Raw genomic sequence first — 12867 nt, 5'->3', positions numbered from 1 at the left:
GGTCTACTGTTCTACCTTAATTTGAGCCTGGAGCGTTTCGAGGTATATAATGATTTAGCTGTGGAATGTAAACTCGATACATATTCCCCCGCACACGGCAAATTAGGCTGGCAAAAAAAGGAGCTTTTGAACCACATGGTACGACTTCGTTTAAGACCTAATAAATTGTAACATGGTAGTTCAGCCACGTTATTTTGTTGTCGGCGCCTTTGAAATTTTTTCGAAATGGAAATTCTACAAATCGATTTGCAGAATTTTCTAATTCTGAAATACCTCTGAAAATTTCACACCTGTCTGGAATTTAATTGCATAGCAATTCCAAGTTCTTTAAAAAGCTTTCGAAATGTTTTAAAATATTTCCAAATATTTTTAAAATAAATATTTCATACAGTTTCGAAATAAAAATTTCAAATGTGTGTAATCATATTTTGAAATAAATCTTTATAGAATAAAATAATATTTCACTGTTTAAAATAGTTTTACATTTTTAGATATGAGTTATCACTTAGAAAAAAAAGTATTACGTGTATTCAACTCTAGGAAATTTTCTTGTTATTTTTGTATCAAGAAAAAAATAAGTATTACGTGTATTCAACTTTTTCTCGCAATCGGAACTACGAGATTTGCTGCAAATGACAAGCACGAACCAAAGAAATTTGAGAGATAGTCCCTTGAATTCAAAATTGATAAGGGATAAAATAGCAAATAGTTTTTTTAATTAAAAGACAGTATATGAGGATACATTGTAAACTTTTTCAATGTCTAAAATAATATTTTACAACAACTGAAAACCTTTATAAATTTTCATACACTAGTCCTTCTTTATCCATATTTAAACGTTGGTTGCTCATACCATATCTAGCATGTTGTGGATGAGTGGGTGGGGAATTCATGAAATTCCATGGTGTATATGCCTGGTGTACTGGTTGTTGAACAATTGGCTGCTGGACAGGCATTGTCACCACGCGTTCTAAAAGTGTCGCTTTCTTCTTTTAAAAAATCTAATAATTTTTCTTTAGGATCATTTGAAAGTGCATTGTTAATATCACATAAACTTTGAGTAATATTTTCCTCCCTTCGCGTTTTTGCTTTTTTTGTTGTTTCGTGAATTGGTACGAATAGCTTTCTTTTTTTATTATTACCAGGACAGATGTCAGTTTCATTACTGGAAGGCGGTGTTGTTTCGCTACCACTTGGCACACCAGCTTGTGCACAATTTGGCTCCATTGATTTTTCGTGTTGACAACTGTCCATGGATTTTACGACTGCAAATAGTTTGTTGAACCATGTGCCAAAATTCTTGTCTTCTTGAAATCTTTGGATTCCTAAAGCCGTTTTAATTTTTAGGGCAGCTTCGCTACAAGCTGTCATGCAACGTTTGAATTTTTGCCTTGTTTGATTAATGTCAAAAGGAAATTCAACACCTTCCTTTTAGCTCTTCAATTATCAGCTTATAGTAATCACTGTTTTTAACGTTTTTATATTGGTTAATAGTAGCTTTTTTTTTAACTTTTCATCCTCAATGATGATACCTACTAAATCATAAACCATATCTGTTGGCCAATGAGATTTTCGTTCAGTTTTACTACCTCTTTTCTTTGTGTGTTTTTTCATAAATACTTCAAAATGATTAGCATCCTCTTCACTTTTATCTGATGACATTGGATTGTCGTGTATTATTGTTGATAATAATGGCAAATTCTGCAAAATAAAAAAATATATATAATAATGATTAGGTTAGAAAGTGTTTTTACTGGTTATAAATTCTAACTCACCAATTCTTCAGACATTTTAAGTTAGTTTGTTTACGTTCATACAGTATGCTCTCCTCGTGATTCAAACAAATTTGCGCGGGACGTTTAAAATTGAGTCGAGTGATATTACTGCGCATGCGTAGTTTTCACTCGAAAAATAAAAACCCGACTTTTTTTAGTTTAGCTCGACAAAAACTAGCCATCTAATCCCGTGCCTCACTTTTGCCGATTGAATCGGCAAATTCTGCATTACTTTTTTGAATTAGATGTCGTCTTTTTGTCGAACTAATTAAACATAGATTTTTTTACGCATTTTAATTAAGTTTCGCACGGCAAAAATGAGGCGTCTAATCTAGGCCTAAAACTTCAAATGATTATGCGCAATAAAATGTACTGGAAGTGATTTTGTAATAGCAAATCGAACAAAAATAGTCTCAAAGTTTTTCTTTGTTTACGTTCTTTTGCATGTTTTTAAATCGTGGAAGATTATTTTTAAATCTCTTCTTGGAAGACTAAGAAGTGAGTGGATTCTCACAAGTCCTGGCTAAGCTATGTGCGCCGTCTAACGTCACAAATCAACAAAATATATACGAACCAAGTTGGCTTTTGTTCAATAATGGCGGCGATCGTTAATGGCTTTTGTGGACTAAATTTGCACATACAGATCCCGACTACTCGTTATCTCGATCTTTCCGTATCTCGACCAATTTTTATGGGTCCCTTCAGCATTTCAACCTCACGTAGGCTAAAACAAGTCCAATATCTCGACTACCCGTTATCTCAAACTTTCCTTATCTCGACCTATTTTTACGGTCCCTTGAGTACATTTTATCACGTATCTCGACTTTTTCTGTAATTTTTTGAATTTCATCACACAAAAAATTATGATCAGGAAAACATTCGAACGTTCGAATTTCTCGAACTTTCTCAAAATCAAGATTTCGAAGCAGAAGAATAATTAATTTTTCTGATTAATAGTCCATCCCTGACCAGGTTTAAAATTTAATTTTTTTTTTTCCTAATGTGTGCATGATATTGACAAACTTTCCTTATCTCGACCTTTTTCACGATCGACGCTCATCTCGACTATCCACTTTCTCGAACTTTTGTTATCTCGACATTTTTCACCAGTCCCGTGGAAGGGCAAGATAACGAGCGTCGACTGTATTAAAATGCCAAAATTTCAAATTTTTAATGCCATGTTGTTTTTGCGATATGTAAGTATATTTTTATTGCATAAAAACATACATGCAGTTTTTTTCGTTAATTCGCCTTTAATACTTATACTTTGAATACTTTGAAGTAGATTTTGTGAGATCTTCACGCATCCAACTCGGCGAGTCCAATGCTCATCATGTCAATGATGCTGTTCGTGTTGGCCTTTCGAAACTGAACATAATTTGGTATCGGTGGCTCATCAGGAACAGTAGCAAGAAAGCAATTCAACTTCAGATGGTTGTGTATTGCTTTTGGTAGACCATTGAACAATCGTACTCCTTGAACAGCCAAGCTAACACAGCGAATCTTATAAAATGGTCCTTTCTTCACTACAAGAACAACACATTTTCGACCCAAACGATCATTCGTGTACCATGTGATGCCTGCCTCCTTTCACAGTTTCCTGACCAAAGTTTGGTACTATTCTTTCAATCACTTTTTAGATGTAAATTATGGCATACCGTTCTCTTCTTCTCTCCAGATAATACAGATTCAATCTTTTTAGTTCGTCCCAGTACGAAAAACCTTGAGTTCCAAGGATTCTTCTAGTAAAGGTTCTTTGCACCATTTCTATGTCTTGTATTTGTCCTTTCATTAGTGGAGACCATAACTGGGAACAATAGTCAAGGTGGGGGAATAACTAATGATTTCCAAAGAGTCAACATCACGTTTTTTTCTCTGCTCTCTAATGTTCGTAATATCCATCCAATTATCCTGTTTGCCTTTGATATAAGGTTTGAGATATAGTTATTAAATTTGCAATCATTCGACATTATAACTCCTAAGTCCTTCACAGTGATTTTTTTGTTGATCTTTTCTGACGTGTTACTTAGATATACAGAGAGTGGTTTCAAAAACTCAACCTTTCCATAACTTAGGTGCTCAAACTTACACCCATTGAGTTTCATATTATTTTCATTTTTCCACTTATAAATTATATTTAGATCACTTTGGAGTTTAAAGGTGTCCATGAGAATTTTTCAGAATTCGTGTGTCGTCTGCAAAGCTGGATGCCAAAGAATATTTTAAGTTCTGATTGATATCACCTACCATGATTAGAAAAAGCAGTGGGCCAAGAACAGACCCCTGTGGAACCCCTGATCCAACGTTAGCGGGTATAGATTTTACACCATTGACATGAACATGTTGTATTCTGTCTTTAAGGAATGATTTAATCCATTTTATCAGTTTGTCATTTGTACCAAGTTGCTTCAGTTTAGCAAATAAGCTAAAGTGGTCCACTTTGTCAAATGCCTTGCTAAAATCTAAGTAAATTGTATCTACATTTGAACCGCTTTCAAGAAAGGATAGGATTGTATCATAATGGGTCAGTAGCTGTGATAAACAGGAACGACCTTCTCTAAAACCATGTTGTGAGTTGTTAAAAAGATTGTACTGTACAAGATGATCAACTATGTTCTTTTTTATAACTTTTTCAAATATTTTAACATGTGAAGTCAAGGCAACTTGTTGACAGTTGTCCACTTCGCCTTTGTCATCTCCTTTGAAAATGGGGGCAATGTTTGCAGTCCTCAAAAGCAGAGGTGTTACACCTGTGTTGAGACAGTTTGACCAAAACATAAGAAGTGGAGTTGCCACAGCATTCTTACAATTTTAAGAAATATAGCAGGGACACCATCTGGGCCGGAAGCTGAATTAGCAGATAGAGTGTTAATTGCTTCAATTATGTCATCAGTGGTAAGTGCAACATCTGTCATTACAGGAATGGTACAAGTTAAGTCATTAGCATCGGCTGTTGAATTATGTTGCTTACTAAATACACTCACGTATTGTTGTTGCAGGAGGTCAGCCATTTCTTTGCAATCATCAGTAAACTTCTGTTTCCTTTTGTTAAATAATGGACCTACTCTGGACCTTGTTTTACTATGTTTTTGCGCATAGAAATAAAAATATTTTGGGTTTGTTTTAATGGAAGAAATTGCTTTCTTTTCTAGAGATTGTCGCTTTCTTTAAATGACTGCTGCAGAGAAAGTTCAATGTCGACTAATCGTTCTTTTATTTCTTTCACTTGTTTGTATTTAAAAGTTTTGGACAGTCGCTTTATAAGCTTACGACGCTGCCTCATTAGTACACGACGATCTCTTGGTATGTAGTGTTTATCTTGTGTAAACACTTTCCTTTTAGGAACTAGTTCTTCAGACAGAAGTAAAATTTTATCTATAATATTTTGTAGTTGTTGTTCGAGGTTCATATCTTTCAACATCATGTCCCAGGCAACAGAGTTGAGTTTGTTGTTAATATTTTCCTAGTCTATCCTAGACTCATCAAAGTAATTAAATACATCAAACGAAGGAGAGACGAACAAAAAACTATTTTGTGGCAGCCACAAAATAAATTTTAAGCTGGAGAAAAAAATTATAGATTTCTAAATTCTAAAATCTACTGAGATAACTACTAAAATAACAAATAAATAGCTATATTTCACAACTAAGTATCTATATATGTTTCTAACAACATTTTTACAGAATTTTCATGGCTGCTTGGGGTGAAAATAAGCGGGTTTTAGATATTTACGACGTACTATAGTAGCAACAGCATTTTATAACCTATCTGTTATGACCAACAACAATAGTTTTTTCATGTTTTGAGTCCCTTTTCCCCAACATACTTCCAGCTTTAAACGATGAAGTTTGTTGTGATTAGATGGCACCAAATATGATAAATACACAGACCGGAAACATTTAAAGATAATTAACTCCTATATATACGGAGGTGTGGCACCCGAGGGCCAAAATATGCTGATATCAGCAGCAAATATCTGAAAATCATAAGGCAGAACCACATTTTTTCAAAATTACCTAGAGTTCCTCAACGTTGTCCGTCATTTCGGCTAGCGCTGAAACTTGTGACTGAGACGGGGTTGGAAGCTCAGGGATCGTGGCTTGAAACTAAAGACATGCAAAGAAATGCCATGAGTAGTGCAAGGGAAAGAAAAGGAATTCTTAAGTATTTTTTTTCATTGGATTTACAAGAATTTGAGGTACCCCACAATGAGAAGAAAAGAACAGGAACGCCTTTCCGATGTCTGATGATGAGGGAAGGTCACATCTGGATAATATTTATTTTGTGATTTTAAGCTACCTAGCCAGTACCACGCCAGCACTCCAGGTCACATTTGTTATTAAATAATTAAGTGATAAAGTACAAGAGCTAAATATATTACTTTAGTATATCTAGCTGCACAAAAGATTTTTCAAGGCATTCTGTCATTTTAAATAAAAATAGCTAGGTAGTTATTTGGACCTCCCATAGCAGTGAACATTCAAGACTTAAGTATATAGCTAGTTAGGTATGCAACACATTGCATGTTGGTAAACATGTTTCCACGACAAACTGAAACCTATATTTCATAAATAAATTATGTAGATTTTCAGTTTTCTTTTATGAAATAACAAAAATTGGGAAAGTATAGCCAGAAGTAATATTCGCTTGATGTGGTCTTCAGGTTAAGACTTAGTAAAGTGTAAACTGTTTCACATGGAGGACACTTAGTGTAATGTGTTACAAATCCAGTGGAGCGCTTATAGCATTAAGAATATCTTTTTCATAAACCAACATTCACGGGACTTATGATAAAGATAAGCCTATTGTTACTTCTGCAAAGCAAATACAGTTGTGTCGCATTTTTCATTTTGCATAAAAAGTTCCTCTGGATATTCAAAAATTAATTGTGAGTGTCAGCAGACTGGGCGATTAGTGCAAAGTAAACGTGTTGCAGATCCAGGTGGACAAAAAATAACTTTCTAACCACTTTGTATTTATACGGCATAAAATTTAGATTATGTATTTAGCACTGTGCTCTAGAAGCACATTCCCACTTTCTCTGAGCTGGATAAGGTATTTGGTCCTAAACCTGGACACATTTTATCTGTTTGAATTATTTTTAATCCTGAGAATCACTTAGAATGTTTTCTGTACACATGGCTTGTCAAAATTGATATGCTGTCAAGAAAAGTTTATCGGTGTCTCCAAAAATGGCCAAAATTAAAAACTCAGAAACTATGATAGTAGTTAAAAAAATTTGGGTTCATTTCATTAAACTGGTCTAAAAACATATAATACTAAGTTTCAAGTCATTATTTCAATTTTTTACTGAAGTAATAGGGCTTTTACTTAGTATAGTTTTAGCATAGTTTTTCATACCGCTGACACCAAAATGACTGCAGGGACTAATCGGTTTGAAATTATTTATAATATTTTAATAACAAACTTTTTCTCTTGATGGGTTTTTATTTTCCTGCAAAAGTTCTTGCATAGCTTATGTATTAACATTAGGATAAGAACGAAAAAGTTACTGTGAGACATGGGTTTTAAACCTTAAAAATTTCCAGCGAGAAATTTGAAAACTAATGAATGACAAAATCGCAAAAGTTTATCTTCAAATTTTTGTTAATGTAAAAGTAATCCACATGAAAAAAGTTTCTGATGCTTTTTATGAAGAAATCTTCCATATTAGCCATATGGGGTAACTTGATGAACAATGCATTTTCATGCAGGTGTTCTAAAATATGTGTAGTATAATCTTAAAAAATGTGATGTAATTTTCCTCTTTAAGTTTTGACTTTTAACCCAGCTAAAAAGCTCAGCCTTGTCCTTTCATGCTTAGTCTAGCTAGCTATAGCGAAAACGTTTAATATTCAAACTTGACCTATTTTACTGAGTATTAAGTAATAAATGCTAGTTTAATCCTAAATGTAACTATAGTAGCTAAGCTACCTGTAAGAACAATATCAAACAACATCGAGGTTGTTCTCTTTTGTAAACAAACCCATTGGTATTTTTGTAATAAGTACCAAATTTATGTGTTAATTTCTTGCGCTTATGAGTGTAACCAAAGTGCCCTGTACGTAAGTCCTAAAAATTTATGTCATTGGTTCACTCTTTACGAATGACACCACGTAACAAAGGAAAACCATGCTTTGCTATTTCCCGTATACCGAGATTTGCTTGTTATATATATCAGAATTAATTGTCTTTAACGACAAATCGAACGCGCAACATGGTGACTTCATCTTTATTTACGAGATTTTACTTTCTTTATCTTTACTTAAACGGAGTAAGTTCAAGAAAATAATAAAACTAGAAATTAAAAAAAAGGTTGCGAAGCATTTCGCAAGTTGCAAGCAAAATTAAACTATCCAATACTTTGTCCCTAGCGCTTCTTGTTTCTTTGGCGCTAACATCTTCCGAAATACATCAAAATTGAATATCATATAGAAGAACCCTGGGGACGAGGTAGGAAAATGAACGCTCTGCAGAACAATTCGTTGCGCAAAAACATTTTTTTTTTTGCGAATAGACTGCGCGAGTATTTGATGTGCGTGGGATATTCTTTTCAAAATGTCCGAGAAAATTAGATTACGCGAAACTAACAGAAACGAATAACGCGTGTTAAAATTTTGTACCGCCTTTTCCCACAGAATGATAAAAGTAAAGAGCGCAATACAAAATTACACTTTTAGCAGTATTCCGAAAGATATGTAATACATCGAGTTGTACAACCCGCAGAAGTTGGTCCTAACATTAACGATTTCGTAAATGACCTTAAAACAAAACAGTATTTTTTTCACGTAAAAATACCGGCACTAGAAGCCACAGAATCTGCTGGAACGAATTTCGAAAACTCACGGGAAACAATTAAAACAAAAACAAACAAATCAAAACAGTTTTTAACTTTATCAAGATTTATTAAATAGCTTAAAATTTGGGCAGAAAAACAGTAACGGTTTCGCCTTCTTTTCACCACACGCATTGGAAGATTACATCACTCACTCCCATTGTACACAATCTAAAAGAAAAAGAAAACATTTTCATATAGTGAAGCTTCCAGTGCCTTTAAGGGATGGCCAAGTCAATGGAATTGAAAGCACTGTTTTTCATCTCATAAATAATTAAGGCTAATTCGGAAAAGTATAAAAGAAAAAAACTAAACAATTTGGCAACTTTACTAATTTTATATGCAAAGTTCCAACCATACCAACAGTTTCCAAATCCGACAAAATCATTTTAGAAGTGCTTATTGATGCAAGGCCAAGGGAAATTAAATTGTCCTAGACCCATTCAAAAACATATGCTTCTCATCATTCAGGTTTTTTTCAACCAACATTAATGTAATCACCCAGAGGAAAATATAATGTCTCTTGTGTGTGTTTTAGAAGCTGAGTACACAAATACACAAACATTACAAGTGCTGAACTTTGCAATCATATTTTTCAATCAGACCCTTTTAAAAACTATGCTGAATCATGTCAATTATTAAATTCAGCACTAATAAAAAAGCACCTTGAATAGGATTCTTTGTTGGATGAATAAAATGACTGACAAATGGTTTATCGTGAATGAAATAGTAATTTTTACACAAATAATTTAAAAAATAATGAACTTTTTATGTGGGTTGTTCTCAAACACACGTGGGCGGTGAACAAGAAACTGTGATGTAATTGCTCTTGGTCTATTATTCCTGAGAATATTCTAAAATAAGCTGCAAACGGCCACATATATAAGGGCGAGTTCGGGCAACTTTTCCAATTAAATTAGTGGTTGTCTTCCAAAACCGCCCACACTTTCCCGAACTTGCCTGGAGCATTTCCAAAATTCAATTCCCTGTAACATACCTTGTGGAAAATAGTTGGAAAAAGATGCTTTAAGAGAAAGGAGTTAATAAAGTTTAAAAGTTATTTATCAAGTGAATTTTATCAAAAACCATCAAAAACAGTTCTTTTAAGAACTTAGCTACCACATAGTTTATTTTATGGTCGATGCGGGTTTTTTCGGGTGAATACTTCATTTTTTTTCTAAACGCTAAACTTGCACAAAAACGCCTGCACGTATGCAGCTTATCAGCACCCTTGTTCTAAAATTACAAGCAGTTTCAAAGATGCCCACTCCGTTTAGAGGACGTGTGCGGCTTGGGCATCCTTGGAGTTCTGTTTAATGACAGTTTTATTGTTTTAATGTCGCTTTAAACCTTGTTCTCAGGGAGGGTGTACTAATTCCTATTGACAATTACATTGCTGTTGGTTTGATAGCAAAGGTGGATATTTTTTAATTACTGTAACAGGTTACTTATATAATAAATAAAAAACTGTGATAAAAAACGGTTGGTCAGCTCACTCTAGCACCCAGAGCTATTTGTTTTGTCTGCGCCCTAGCTACAGGTTTTCCTATATCTGGCTATCAGTTAGGTAGTAATACAGCTTCTCCATATGTATTCTACAAATTACTTTTAATTCTTTTATACAAAACTGAGCTCTAGCTACCTTTCGTGTGATTAAGCCTTACCTTGATTTGGATAAAACCAATTAAAATTGATAATATTGTATTATTACATCTTCTTAGAAACAATAAAATAACACACAGCTCGGCGCGTTATAATTGTACAAATTTCTTCAATATTTCTTTAGAAAAGGGTACCGTACACAGGAGCTTTCCAATCCAACTCAATTCTCCAGAAAAAGCACAGCAACAAAAAAGCTTAAAATACATAAGTAAAGTCCATTAGAAACAGGACTAGCAATAAGTTTTTTCAAAAGAAGAAAACCGTTTTAATACTATTATGTTTCATTAAAATACAACTATAATAGTATTAGAAGCAAAATTTCAAAATAATTGATTAATTATTTATAAAATAATTAGCTATAATACAAAGAAATAAAGCATATTTTAGGTCCGTAAAATATACGTGTCTAAAATGCCAACTACCGTTTATTGTTGACGGCATATTCCTCTTTGTGTGTTCAAGTTCGGCGGACGTATAATCCGGACCAAAAGACGGGGGGGGGGGGGGGGGGGGGGGGGGGGAGTACGAGCCGTACTTATTGCATTTTTTTACTAGACTTATACTTTAACCCCTCGGTCCAAACTTACTTGTTTTATTAGAAAAAAAAAATACCCTAGCTTTATGTGCAAAAATATCAGTCCTATTTCTTTACGCTGATTTTATATGATTTTTTTTCTATCGAAATTTTGAGAATCTCAATAATTCTCTTGGTATACCTCGCGTGTAGCAAACGTGCTCCACAATTTCGCTTCGCTCGCAAAGCTCAATTGCTTCGCAATAATCTTCGCCACATAATATTTGCTTTTTTGCTTTTCAAATTTTGTAATAAAAACTACTATTGATAACAGACTGCAACCTCGGACATTATATTAGTGGAATTTTCAAAAACACACGTTATAACCCTCTTCCCCCCAATTTAATGTTGACGCGACACATAACCAATTTTTAGGCTCAAAATCTAGCATATGGAACCTGCAACATTGGAAAAGGTTGAGAGGGGGAGAATCATATTTTTGCATTTTTCCGCTAATTTATGTCCGGGGTTTTAGTTTATCTTTTGGTTTACCACGCCTGTCGATCTAATCTGGTCTTCAAAAACAACACTGCATCATAAACTTTTATTCAGCAGCCGTAGTTCGTATCTCCTTTAAAGCAAAATTCATAAAGAAAATGAATGAACCCGGATATCACATTGTGGTGCTTAAATTTACGCCTAGTATTTATTAGCCTACTCTACTTTTCCCCTCATTTTTAGGCGCACTTAGCTACGATGCCTGTTTCTGCAATGATGTCTTTACCTGCGAATGGGGATGCTGGAGTGGAGGAGGTAGAGTTTATGTCGACTTCATCAGATTCCTCTTCAAGTGGAGAGAGCAGTTAGACTTTCCGATAGTTACACAATGTTAACGAGCAAGCAATTCTATAGATGTTCATGCAAACTTCGAAGAAAGGGGATGTTTGGAAATAATTCAATAACTAAATAAACATGAATAATTTTTAGTATGAACATAACCAATAAAATACAATCAAATTTTTAACCTAGTCTAACTTTATTCAATCGTACTAGTGTTGTGTGATATAAAAATATGCATTCAAAAGCATTAGCTTCCTTCTTTGGGTAGTGGTCCATAAGGCGGAAAGAGAAAGAATTCTTTTCGCATCTGGGTGATTATTGAAGCAATTTGACGCTTGTCATCTGTCACCACATCATCCGTTCGCGTTATTGCATTTTTTTACTAGACTTATACTTTAACCCCTCGGTCCAAACTTACTTGTTTTATTAGAAAAAAAAAATACCCTAGCTTTATGTGCAAAAATATCAGTCCTATTTCTTTACGCTGATTTTATATGATTTTTTTTCTATCGAAATTTTGAGAATCTCAATAATTCTCTTGGTATACCTCGCGTGTAGCAAACGTGCTCCACAATTTCGCTTCGCTCGCAAAGCTCAATTGCTTCGCAATAATCTTCGCCACATAATATTTGCTTTTTTGCTTTTCAAATTTTGTAATAAAAACTACTATTGATAACAGACTGCAACCTCGGACATTATATTAGTGGAATTTTCAAAAACACACGTTATAACCCTCTTCCCCCCAATTTAATGTTGACGCGACACATAACCAATTTTTAGGCTCAAAATCTAGCATATGGAACCTGCAACATTGGAAAAGGTTGAGAGGGGGAGAATCATATTTTTGCATTTTTCCGCTAATTTATGTCCGGGGTTTTAGTTTATCTTTTGGTTTACCACGCCTGTCGATCTAATCTGGTCTTCAAAAACAACACTGCATCATAAACTTTTATTCAGCAGCCGTAGTTCGTATCTCCTTTAAAGCAAAATTCATAAAGAAAATGAATGAACCCGGATATCACATTGTGGTGCTTAAATTTACGCCTAGTATTTATTAGCCTACTCTACTTTTCCCCTCATTTTTAGGCGCACTTAGCTACGATGCCTGTTTCTGCAATGATGTCTTTACCTGCGAATGGGGATGCTGGAGTGGAGGAGGTAGAGTTTATGTCGACTTCATCAGATTCCTCTTCAAGTGGAGAGAGCAGTTAGACTTTCCGATAGTTACACAATGTTAACGA

The 12867-nt window shown here is 34.3% G+C and overlaps 1 protein-coding gene across 4 annotated transcripts in view; it reads left to right on the top strand.

Moving 5' to 3' along the window:
- The window catches only part of LOC130636120 (mediator of RNA polymerase II transcription subunit 4-like), a 77662-nt gene extending 65848 nt beyond the window's left edge, over nt 1-11814 (top strand). For 3 of the 4 annotated variants that reach the window (XM_057445743.1, XM_057445740.1, XM_057445741.1), the window contains 2 exons: nt 4928-5078; nt 11528-11814. In XM_057445743.1, the coding sequence (XP_057301726.1) occupies nt 4928-5078; nt 11528-11679 (303 nt within the window). In that variant the 3' untranslated portion in view covers nt 11680-11814. The remainder of the gene's footprint in view (nt 1-4927; nt 5079-11527) is intronic. The other variant, XM_057445744.1, reaches the window with a different exon arrangement.
- Nucleotides 11815-12867: the final 1053 nt, after the last annotated feature.

The sequence above is a fragment of the Hydractinia symbiolongicarpus genome, chromosome 3 (assembly GCF_029227915.1).
Source record: "Hydractinia symbiolongicarpus strain clone_291-10 chromosome 3, HSymV2.1, whole genome shotgun sequence".
Lineage (NCBI taxonomy): Eukaryota > Metazoa > Cnidaria > Hydrozoa > Anthoathecata > Hydractiniidae > Hydractinia > Hydractinia symbiolongicarpus.
This window is presented reverse-complemented; position numbering and strand designations above follow the sequence as displayed.